This window comes from Phascolarctos cinereus, unplaced genomic scaffold (genome assembly GCF_003287225.1).
Source record: "Phascolarctos cinereus isolate Bilbo 61053 unplaced genomic scaffold, phaCin_HiC Scaffold_4;HRSCAF=312, whole genome shotgun sequence".
In the NCBI taxonomy this organism is placed as follows: Eukaryota; Metazoa; Chordata; class Mammalia; order Diprotodontia; family Phascolarctidae; genus Phascolarctos; species Phascolarctos cinereus.
In genome coordinates this window covers 250,394,395-250,407,075 of record NW_027555847.1, presented here as the reverse complement: position 1 = coordinate 250,407,075, position 12,681 = coordinate 250,394,395, and the positions used below count along the sequence as shown (strand labels likewise).

At 41.5% G+C, this 12,681-nt stretch overlaps 1 protein-coding gene across 2 annotated transcripts in view; it reads left to right on the top strand.

Moving 5' to 3' along the window:
- The window catches only part of B4GALT1 (beta-1,4-galactosyltransferase 1), an 88,720-nt gene extending 82,025 nt beyond the window's left edge, over positions 1 to 6,695 (top strand). For both annotated transcript variants that reach the window (XM_020967327.2, XM_020967325.2), the window contains one exon: positions 315 to 6,695. In XM_020967327.2, the coding sequence (XP_020822986.1) occupies positions 315 to 447 (133 nt within the window). In that variant the 3' untranslated portion in view covers positions 448 to 6,695. The remainder of the gene's footprint in view (positions 1 to 314) is intronic.
- Positions 6,696 to 12,681: the final 5,986 nt, after the last annotated feature.

Genomic DNA, 12,681 nt, shown 5'->3' with positions numbered 1-12,681 from the left:
AAGCACTGGTTATTTGGGAAAGGAGTGGGAGGAGTACTAGAATAGTAGCCCAGGTTCAAACCAGTAGACACCTTGATAGCCTGCTTAGTTCATGACATGAGGTTACTCTCTCCTTCCATATTTTTGTTTCAGTCTGTCCTGGGAACTGAGAAGAATGTCTCTCCTCTCTAGTTGTCGCTAGATTAATTCAAGCACCACCTCCCGGAGGTCATTCAAGGCACAGGGAAATATGGGAAGGGAAACAGGAAGGAGCAGTTTGATAACTCTTCTATGGAGTTGGATTTTGACACCATTGTTTGTTTTTCTGTTTACAGATTTGACAGAATTGCACACACTAGGCAGACCATGAACTCTGATGGTTTGAACTCACTTAAATACCAACTTATGGAAATTCAGAAATACCCTCTGTATACCAAAATCACAGTGGATATTGGGTCACCAAGTTAGCATCTCAGTGAGCTCAATAAAAGACAACAGTCAAGGACTCATGTTGACTTTCTTTGTAAACTTGCTGGAATTTTTTCCATTTTTGCCTTCTGTTTTACTACAATCAGAATGAACAGGAATGCCTCGTGTAATTATTCAAAAACTTTTCCAAATCACTAGGACGAGTGGGACTTCTTGCCCCCAACTTGACTCAGCACACGACTTTTCTAGCTGTAAGTTTTAGAGACTGTATATAAGTATTGTTGGTTATTTATACCCTTGTTGGAGACTATCTGATTATGGTTCTTAACAGGTTACCCTGCAAAAGTTGACAATTGTGAACAGCTAAAAATCACTGCGTTCTAGCTTCAGTGATTGGTGGTTAATTCCCAAGGATCAATCTGCCAAATTTTCATGTAATATAGAAGAATTTTGCTTTAAATTTGTTGTAATATTTAATTTTATGAAGGACTGGAAAATGCTGCTAAAATTGGTTTACAAGTTTACACTTTGGGAAATCAGTTGCCAGGTCCCAACCAGCTAGTAAGGGCTATGGCCCTTTAAGAACCAAAGGAGGTATTAGAAAAAGTCCTCGTGGGGCTGCTGAAAAGCCCTCCCCTTTTGCAGTTCCTACTTTAGTCTTTAGTTGGCATCATCTGTAGTTCTCCTATGTCATTCAACAGCCTGACCTGACTCTAACCTCTACCTTCCTCATTACTGACTCTTCCTCATCCTCATTCCTTTCCTATTTTCCTTCCTTTGCTGCTGGGATCTTAGGTCTCTTGCTTCCAAATTGTGCCTTGACTGAATCTGCTTGGCTGGCCTTGTCAGATTAGTCCCTTGTACCTTCTCCCAATATAGGTGGATTCATTAGTACTTGACTTGAACATTGCTCTTTTTCTTCCTCGTGCCACAAGTAAGCCTGGTTGACTCAATGGTTCCAAATGGATCTTTCTTGCCTTCTTCTGGCACTGGCACCAGTGAAACCTGTCTGTTCCAGAGCTCCGACATGGTTTATTGTAGACATAGACTGGTCACATTGCTTACTGGTATAGAGGCTCTCACAGTTCCTTTCGTGCATTACAGGCCTAAAAATGGGAGAATTCTAGCTGTTAGGGGTCTGATTTGAGGACAAATTTGCCCTTCAGTCTTGGCCAAAGAGTCTTGTGATTTTCTGATTCCAGGTTCAGATGCCCACCCAGTCTGCATCTCCCCATCAGCCCACTAGCTTCCTGTACCAATATTCTCCTTGAAAGATTGAACAGGAAAACTGAGGAACTTTCCAGTTTTTCAGAGCTTTACTGTAGCTCTTCATGCACCTCTTAACACATAAACTTTTCCATAGACTATCTCTAAATGGGATTCTCTTCAATTGCCTCATTCATCTACCATCACTAGATAGTTGTTTTCTGCCTACAGTCATACTGTGTTCTTCCTGCCTATCTCTGAATCCATTCAGTTTCTTCATCAATGAGGGTGGTCCACAGTTGGACCAACCCAGAGACTTATCCACGGGAAGAGGTGATTGCCAATCCACCATCCAGCAGCTACAGGAAGAGCAAAGCCCTTTTGTTGTTAAGCTAACATCTAAATTGGAATTGAAATTAAACTGCTCTAGCTGGCCCGTGACCCAGAAAACCTGGTTGACCCCACTCAGCATGCTCAGGTACAGCTGGCCTGTATCCGTCATACCTCATTGATCAGTGTTTCTAACGAGAGAGGCAATTCAACTCTTACCTAGATTTTCTTCAACCGACCAACGGTTTACACCAGAGCCTCCTGTTCTTTCCTACTTTGCTGTCTCCTTCCTTAGTATAAAAAGTCTGCATTAAGTAGAGTCCATTCTTAGAGAATAGATCTAGAGCCTAAAGGAAGACCTCCTTGCTTGTTTTGTGAGGCAGAGTGTCCATTGTTCTATGAACAGCCCTATCCAAGTACAAGAGGAAACCTCAAAGGAAGGAACACATTCTTAGGTAGAGTCCAGTGGAGCCTCTTCTCAGGTCCTGTCCTTTTCCCACTGAATACCCTCTTCAGATTCAGCTACCTGACAAAAAGAGGTTCTTAACCCAAGCCTTTGGTTTGCCTAAACTCTAAACCAGCAAGGGCAGCTTCTTTATTGGTCCCAGATCCATCTCCTTGTAAGAGAAGCCCCTCATACATGGCCTTTAATACCTAGGACAATTTCTCAGGAAACACAAACTCTTCAACTTCATCTTAGGGTTTACTGAGGAATCCAGATAGTCAGCGTCACCTGGAGACCATCCTGTGCTAGGAATTCATCTGTTTAGGACACTTACTGGGCTCTATGGTTGTGTTCATGGGGGAAATGATGTCATAGTCCTTCCTAACCAAGCCTGTAAATGCCATTGTGGTATGAGATAAATGCCCTCTTCTCTAGTTCCATACTTGCTTGTCTAGCTCAGACATGCCTGAGTTTTTCAAAACTAAGACTGTGGAAGACCTCCAAACCAATTGTCTCTAAGGAAGGAAAAGATGCTGAAAACAACCTTACAGATGAATTCGATTTGACCATAAAATGCCTGGTCAAACCGCGTATGGCCTTTGCAGGGTCTCTAGCATCCCAGCCAGTTGATTAACTTTATTTTCTTAAATGTTATTAGACTTACAGAGATCATTATCTTATCTGGATAACATTGAAACTTATTTCCAGGATCCAGTCCATCAAGCACACTCTTTCATCTGAACTGTTTGTTCTTATTTTTTTCTATTTTTAAAAAATTTATTTTAATTTCTTTCCATAAGCTTTTGAGTTTTAAATTTTTCTCTCCCTCCGGATTCCCCACCTCCCTTCTCAAGATGGCATGCAATCTGATATGGGCTATACATATACATTCGTCTAGTCTTATTCTTTTGCAAAATATGAGTTTTTTGCTTTTTTAAATTTTAATTTCAAAAATGTGGTTTTGATAGCGAAGGACTTTTGTCATGGAATCTTACCTGAAGGTCATGTTGGTTTCTTCAAAACTATCCATCTGGTCAAGCGGGACTTCCAGTGGCCATAAGCCTGCTGTGACATCAACACAGAATGCTAGAATGTGAGAGTTGGAAGGGACCTCATACATAGCTAAATTCATCCATGAGAGCACTGGTCCTGGAGTCAGGAGGACCTGATCAGGTTCAAATGTGGCCCCAGACACTTGCTAGCTGTGTGATCCTGGGCAAGTCACTTAACCTCACTTGCTCCCCCCCAAAAAAAAAAGCAAGCAATTAAAAAAAAAACCCAACTCATTCTTGGAAGGAATCCTCACTATGCAGAACAAATGGTCACTTAGCCTCACCTTGAAGACCTCCAAGGAGGGGCAGCCTACCCCCTCTCAAGGCATCCTGCTTATTCTACTTTTAGACTACTCTCGTTGTCTGGAAGCTTTTCCTGATATGAAGCCTCAGTTTGCCTAGGCAGCTTCTACCCATTGCTGCTAGTTCCATCTTCTGGGACCAATCTAATCCCCTTTCCGCAGGATAATCTTTCATAGGCTTGAAGTCAGCTGCTGTGTCACCCCAAGCCTTCTCCAGTTCAACACGCCCAGTTCTTCCAACGGGACTTCCTGTGACATGCCCTCGAGACCCTTCACCAGACTTCCTCTGGGCACTCCCTCTGATTTATCAGTGTTGTTCTTGAACTGAAACACAAGACTCCAGATAAGATCCAGTGAGGGCAAAGTACGGTGGAACTATACTTTCCTGTCCCTGGAAGTTTATGCTCGTCTTAATGCAGCCCACGAGGGCTGTTTTTGAAATGCTGTTCTCACTCTGCTGACTCGTTAAGCTTGGAATTCAGTAAGACCTTACATCTTTTTCAGAATAGCTGCTGTCTATACCCAGGCCTGTCCCACCTTGTACTTTTGAAATTGTTTTTTAAAAAAATCCAAATACACTTGGATTCTTCATATTTATCACTATTGAATTTCATCTTATTCAATTTGCCAAAGATTAAACTAGGAAACTCAACAGGGTCCTATAGCTCTCCTTGCTTTCAAGCCTTCTTTACTTTTTTTTTTGTGAGGCAGCTGGGGTTAAATGACTTGCCTAGAGTCACACAGCTAGTAAGTATCAAGTGATCAAGTCTATGAGGCCGGATTTGAACTCAGGTCCTCCTGACTCCAGAGCCAGGGCTCTATCTACTGTGCCACCTAGCTGCCCCAAACCTCCTGTACTTTTCCTTCAGTCCATAGGTTATAGCATCCCTGGGTCTTATGGTGAATCTTTTTTTAAAAAATTAATCTTTAGGGCTATGGTGTCATCATTGTAGTGTTAGACACCCTTTCAAAAATAGCCTGATTTCATACCTGCTCCACCCTTTATCTACTTTCTCCATAGCTCGATTTTCCTTAGCAATATCTTTTGGCTAAGTGGTCTCCCTACACGTCTCATCTGACGGCAGCCCTTAGTTCATCTCATCTTTCAATACCCCGTCCACAGCTTTGCCCGCAAAAAATATACTTGTCCTTTGCTCACTATAATCAAGGAGTGGTGAATAGATTATGCCATTTGGACATTGTAATACTACTTGGACAATTATACCTCCTCCTGTCACCAGGACAGGTGGTGGGTGTGTCTTCCCCAGGATTGACTTTTTTTTTAAACTTCATAATCACTATTGATGTCCTCAGAACACCTCATTCCACTCCAAGTAAGACTTTAACCTGTCTTCCACAGTTTCTCTCTGCCTTTTCCCCATAATATATAATTACTTGAGGGAACTAGATGCTATTCAGACTAACTGTCAGACCACCTTTTAGTAGACCAAGATAGGCTATAAATAGCATGTAAATTATGAAGGGCCCTTGCAAGTAGAGGGCCAGGCATAGCTCAGTACCCATAACCTGTATTCAGTGTGTCCTTCCCCAAAACACTGAACCATCCTCCATAGTCTGGATCACAAAGCAGTTGGGCTTTCTCTTCTAGCTCCACCCTTCTCCTACCATTCTTCCACTTTCCATTACTATCTCATCTACATCCCTACTCCTGTGGATTTTAGGGAAAAGCAAAGTTTGTGATGTAGACCGTCCTTGATTCATAACCAATATGGCAGCTAACACTACATACTGGGTGGAGAGAACTGAGAGCCAACTGCATAATGGGATACTCTTGACTACTGAAGGCAAAGACGGTCTTAACAGGGCTCCCCTGCCAAGCTCAAGTCATAGGGGGTCAAGTATAAGAAGGACCCAAGATCCTTTAAGAACCAAAGAAGTAAAATCTGCCAGACTCATTAAAAGGTGCTCCATTCTGCTGATTGCTGTATGTCTATAATTTGCCTCTACCAGCTGTCTTGACCCTTTCTTGTCCATCCCCTTTCTTCAGCTCTGACCTCTGGCCTCTTCCTTTTCCTATTCTCTATCTTACTCCCTTCTGGCATTATTTTAGCCAGTGTTCCTTTTATCTACATTGCCTATTCCCATTTGTAAGTACTATCCTGCTTGTGAACAGAACCCATTCTCCTCTGCCCCATTGGCTTTCTTGAGCTACTCTCCTGCTCCCTCAGCAACTCTCTTGGATCCCCTGTTCTTGACCTTTGTATTTCCTCTGTGCTAAGGGCAGTGGGCTTCTTATTCTCTGCCATCCTCTGATTGTATCAGAAAAGCCTGTGTACCTCCCATCTACTCATCTCTAGTTAGACATATCTGTACCAGAGCTGTTCCCCCAGGTGATGCTATGAATTTTTTCTTGGACTGCATTGCAGATGATGTATTTTCTTTCACATATTATAACAAATACCAAAATTTTACAGAGAATGAGTGCAATTTAAATGCCCTGTTCAGTTTGCTTTTCAAGTACTATTTGTTTAAAGTTTAACTCAACTATAGCAATTATTGTAGTATTAGATATTTTTTGTCTCCCCCAAATTTTAATTCTGAGGGATTTTAGCCCTCAGAGCAGATGCTGGTTGCTAGATTGTTTAGTGCTCAGTCTCTAAATTGCCTTATTTCTTTAAGGACCGACAAATATGTTTTAATAGCAGTTTGTATTGTTTAAAATGAACAAATCAGGTTGTAATTGTGGGATAAAGTGATCTGTTTTGATTCAGGTTTTACACAGTTGTTTAGTATTCTCTAGGTTTTGAAGAAGACTCTCTCTTCTGGTAGCGTGACATAAACTTGAATTTTCCTATATACACTTTAATTGTAATGTTTTAAATGTCATTGAGGTTAAGAGTTGTTGGGGCAAAAATATGTGTATGCTGTATTCAGTATTAATGCCTTTTCACTTTACTGAGAGAAAAGAGAACTTAAAAGTCTTTCACATGAGGCTGTGGATTGTCTCGTTTGTTATACCCACATGTTGGTTTGCCAGGCATACTGGAGAGTCTTCTGCCTTCCCTTTGGTAGGACAGATCTCTAGTGCCAAAGGGACCACCTGCTTAACCTCTGAGACAGGGACTTCCCTTTTCAGAGTAGGACATAGAACAGTCCAAAAATTGCCTTATGGTTAGACAGCATTTTTTTTTTCTTTGGGAAATCACTTCTTAATTACAAAGTGAAAGCTTACCTGGACAGACACTGGCCTGAGATAGCGTGCAAGCCAAGCTGAGTGGAGTGCCCTGTTTCATTATAGATGTGGATGGTAATACTGTTTTCAGTATATATATTCCCAGATTTTTTTACAGCCCTTGAGGACTCTTAGGGTCTATCTTGTCTGGGAATAAGCTCATGGCACTGGAATACCAAGTATCAACCAAGGCAGTGTCTGTGTCAGCCCCTACCAAACCAATCCGTTTTTTTCTTCTTGTTTCTCAAACTCTTCTCCCTCCAACTCCTCTCTTCCCTTGTCATTTTACTTTCTGCCATGTTTCCCCCATGCATTCAGTTTTTCCTTCCCGCCACCTTCCTGTTTCCTAAGATTGCTGGTGGCCTCTTTCATCCATGTAGCATCTCCCTTCTCCTCACAAACTTTAGCCCAGGCTTAACTCAGGTGCTTACAACTTTCACCACCCCTCAACTTTTTCTACAGTGGCTTTAATAATGGTGCAAATAATCTATAAGATCCAATAACCCACAATTGTAGTTGCGTGGTGTGGGGGAAAGAACACTGGTTTTGGAATTCCAACAATGCTGATTCTTCAAGCTTTGTGACCTGTAAGGCAAGTCATCAAAGCCTTGCTTTTCTCTTTGTAAAACAGAGATAAATGATACCTACCTTACCTACCTCACAGGGTTGTTGTGAGGGTTATGTGAGATAATTGTATGTTAATCACTTTGTAAGCCTTATTAGCACTATGCTGTTACTTAAACCTGTTCCTTGGGATTTTAGCACATCAGAACAGGAGGCAAAATGAGAAATTTTCCACCCAGAAATCCCTGAATATTCAGCCTGAGCTAAGACTGGTTAAACTGACTAGGTTCAAAAGTATATTTGCCCAAAGCCCTAACTCTAGAGCTGAGGCCTAGGTGTCAGGAGACCCAAGTTCTAGACAAGCTTTGTTATTTATTCACCATGTGACCTTAGAACACTAGCCTTAAGTGGACCAGAGTTTATTCCTATGTAAAATGAGGGATATGGTCTTAAAGCCCCTCCCATCTCCCACACTCCAGCCTTCCAACTTGCCCATCTGCTGTGTGGTGGCTGAACAGAGGAGAATCATTGGAAATCTTGATATGCCTGAAAAACTGAAGACTGTTTGTTTTCCTTCCTTTATAAGTGTAGCAACTGCCTGGCCCCCAAATACCAGTGGATACCCCCACTCCCAGTCTCTTAAATCATAGCTGTGGTTCTCACTTTGCAAATTCCCAATAATTTTTTAAACTTTCTCCCCCCCAAAAAAAAGTTATTATTTTTAAAATCTGTTTTCTACTACCGCAACAGCTATGCAACACAAAGAAATTGTTCTATTAAGTTTTTAATCCTAACAGCTGTGTTCTCAGAGCCAAAAATGCTTTCCGTAGGAACATAGCTTTGGGAAAGAGGGTGATGCAAATCTTAAGAATTCATGGTCTCTCTTTCCCAGGTCACATCATGACCAGGATTATTTTATAAAGTGCCTTAAAAAAAAAAAAGGAGCAGAAACCCAGAATAGCAACTTCTCTGGTGCCTATTTTTAATTTAAATACCAAATCCTAAAACCTCATTCACAGACTATTTCATATTTCTTCATATCACTCTCAAACATTTGAGTGTGTAAGATCATCCTCTGCACAAGGGAAAACAAATATCTTTCCAGTCCCTACTCATTTCCTGGCCTTCTAAGGATTCTTCAGGAGAGTTAGCTGTCGCTGAATGTTCATGGGACACATCTGTTAGACTGTGAAATTCCCACTGGACTCCACCAGTCCATGAAATGCAGTCATTGTTCTCTCTCTCTCTCTCTCTCTCTCTCTCTCTCTCTCTCTCTCTCTCTCTCTCTCTCTCTCTCTCTCTCTCTCTCTCCCTCTCCCTCTCTCTCTCTCTCTTCTCTCTCTCTCTCTCTCTCTCCTCTCTCTCTCTCTCTGTCTCTCTCTCTCTCTCTCTGTCTCTCTCTCTCTCACTCTCTTTCTCTCTCTGGGATCTTTCAAGGTCTGGTTTTCTATGAGCATTTTTTTTATCCACAAGTGAATTGTGACTGTGAAATTATCATTTGTGTTTCCATTATTTTACCTGTTCCATTGCTGGTCTTTAGGAAACTAATGAAAAGTACACACAACATAATTTCAGCATAAAAGAAAGTACAAATACCTGGCTTTTCTTGAGCTTGTACTCAGAGTTAGGTATGTTATACTGTTACTTTGAACTGTAAACATTACAGTTGCTTGTTATGGGGTCATTTGGTTTGTCTTCAAATCCTAATTCTGCTTTGCACTTTTTTTTGGTTAACTTTTGTGTGTGTGCACGTGTATATGTGTGTATATATACAATTTTAAGAGCTGGGAAAATGGGTATTCCAGCCTCGATATTCATAACAGATGAGAACTGTATTTTTTTTGCCTTTAAATTCATTAATGACTTGAATAAATGAGCTTATCTTTATAAATTTTCATGTGTGTGGTCTTAATTAAGTGTTATTATTTTTTGCCTGATATATGAGTTTGATGCCTTTCTGGTACCAGCTTTAATAATAGCTAACATTGTTATAGCTCTTACCATATGCTAGGCACTGTACTAAGTGCTGTAAGAATAATAAAAATAATAATAATAGTTAACATTTATATAGTGATTACAATGTGCCAAGCACTTTATCATCTCCTTTTATCTTCATGTCAACCCTGGAAGGCAGGTGCTATTATTATCCCAATTTGCAGATAAGAAAATTGAAGTAAACAGATTAAGTGACTTGCCCAGGATCACACAACCAGTAAGTGTTTGAGGCTGGATTTGAACTCAGATGTTCATGATTTCAGGCCAGGCCCTCTATCCACTGTGCCCCATAGGTACTTACGGGAATAATTAGTCATATACAAATAGTCCAGTTAGTTCTGGTCTGTCACATTGCAACCAAAACTAATCTGAATAGGGACCATAACCAGTCTATGCCATATTTGTGAAGCCTAAGAAACGACCTAAGGACACAGCAAGATGTGAAAACAATAATAGCTTATGTTTATATAGCACTTTAAGGTTCACAGAGTGCTGCATAGGCATTTCATTTGATCCTCACAACAACCCAGGGAAGTACATGCTATTGTTATTCCCATTTTGCAGATGAGGAAACTGAGGTAAGCAGGGTGAGTGTTTGCCCAGGGTCACATAAGCTAATATGTGTCTATGGACAGATTTGAACTCTGGTCTTCTTGCCTGCAGGAATGCCCAACTCTAGTGTAGAGGGTGCAGAAATATTAGTCAACTGCTTTTAGAAAATGTCTCTCCCATCTTCCACATTCTATCCAGCCTTCCAATTTGCCCATCTACTGTGCATGGCTGACCAGAGAACTGTTAGAAATGACTGATAGACATAGATAGTCTCACCAAAATAAAACAAAAAAAGAGTCAATCCAATTATACCAATATTTCCTCTGTGGTGACACATTTATAAAATTTGTGCTTGTGTTAGTGAATGGTCCCTAGTCCCGGAAGTCAGGGGAGGATCAGAATGAGATGAGTGAAAGGGAAGAGGCTGGTAGGTGGAGCAAAGGAGGAAGGCTTCTGATATTGGTGAGGAGGAGGAGGGAAGCAATTGAGTGCCTGGATATAATGCAAAGACTAAGATTCATCAGGTGTAATCCCTGCTGCTAGGGAAGGCTGAGACTGGGGGATTGATTGCACTTGGAAGTTCTGAGTTATAGTAGGGCTAAAGTTGATTGAGTTTCTACATTAAATCTGGCACCAATATAGTGATACCTTACCCTACCCCTAGGTGGCACAGTAAAGTGCCTGCCCTTGAGTCGGAGTGGACCTGGGTTCAAATCCAGCCTCAGACATTTACTAACTGTCTGAGCCTGGGCAAGTCATTTAGCACTATTTACCTTAGATTCCTCATCAGTAAAATGAGCCAAAGAAGGAAATGGCAAACCATTCCAGTATCTTTGCCAAGAAAACCCCAAGTGTGGTCACAGAGATTTGGACACGACCAAAATGATTCACCGAGATCACCATTCTCGAGAATGAGAAGCCCCAGGGCTGCCCGAAGAAAGGGCAAAGCAGCCCAAGGTAGAAACGGGTGGTGTCAAGGCTTCCGGGCTGATCAGGCTGGGCTGCTGTGCTTCCAAGATAGGGGGACCCAGCCTCCAAAAACAAAACAAAAGAAAATTCAAGCTCCAAATTAGAAATTAAATGGCAAGACCTCAGAGCTGTGTCATCTTACCAACAAAGCTTGCAGAGTTAACCTTTCCGAAGGGGTTAATGTGCATTTTCAGAGTAACTCAACCTGTGTTTTTAGGTATGATGCCACAGTTATAGAATCTCCTAATTAAGGGTTAAGCTATTGCTCTGATCACCTAAAATAAAGTTCTATCACTTTGTCCCCACACTATTTTCCAGCTTTCACTGAAAAAGTTCTCCCTTCTATACTGTGCGATCCCCGCCAGACTGGCCTTCTCTCTGTTCCGTTTCTCACATGCTGAGTCATTTTTCAGTTGTGTCTGACATTTCATGACCCCATTGGGGGTTTTCTTGGCAAAGATACCGGAGTGGTTTGCCATTTCCTTCTCTAGCACATTTTACGGATGAGGAAACTGAAGCAAACAGGGTTAAGTGAAGTGCCCAGGGTCACACAGCGAGTATCTGTCTGAGGTCAGATTTGAACTCATGAAGAAGAGTCTCCATGACTCTAGGACCAACATTCTATCTGCTGCACCCCCTAGCTGCCATGTGTTCCTCACATACAACATTTCTTGTTTCATCTTCAGGCTCCATACCTTGTTCCTGACAGTGCCCCGTGCCTAATGGGGAATGGGGAGGATACATCTGGGGCAAATGCATCTCTTCCTTTAAGACAGTTTTGGCATCAGCCTTTCTTGACGCAGCACTCTGCCTGCAACTGATAAGTAGCCTCCCTACCCTGCATCTAACTACTTCGTATATATTTGTACTTATACACTTTATATTTATGTTTTATATTTATATGGATGGATGGATATATGCTTGTGAGTAGGGATTGTATTGTTCTTTGTATTTATAATACCCCAGAGCCCAGCATATAGTAGGTGCTTAATAACTTGTTGATTGATTGAATCAAGTTTATCACACTTTTTTCCCCCACTTTGGTTAGGAGAATTTTTTTTTTTTGTGAGGCAATTGGGGTTAAGTGACTTGCCCAGGGTCACACAGCTAGTAAGTCTGAGGTCAGATTTGAACTCAGATCCTCCTGACTCCAAGGCCAAAGCTCTATCCACTGCACCACCTAGCTGCCCCTAAGAGAAATACTTTTAACAATAAACCACTAAACTTAAAACATGAATAAGCAAGGTAAGTCTTTCATGGAGAAAGCATTTTTAAAGAAATGGAACTAATGGGGCAGCTAGGTGGCTCAGTGTATAGAGCACTGGCCTTGGAGTCAGGACCTGAGTTCAAATGCGACCTCAGACACCTGATCAACACTTACTAGCTGTTGACCCTGGGCAAGTCACTTAATCCTGAATGCCTGAGCAAAAACAAAAAAAGAAAAGAAAGAAATGGAACTAACTACCTGAAACAGCTTGATATTTTTCTCATTGGTCCTTCCTAATCTCATATGCCAATTTTATTGAGAATGTTCCTTTATATGTTTGAATCCTATTTTGAACTTAGGCCTCCCAGAGCTTGTTAGCTCCCAAGTCTTCAGGCTAGCTTCTGGGCTTCTGATGGGTCTGGTTTGGAACCCCACAGGGTCAGGTAAGGGGAGGCCCC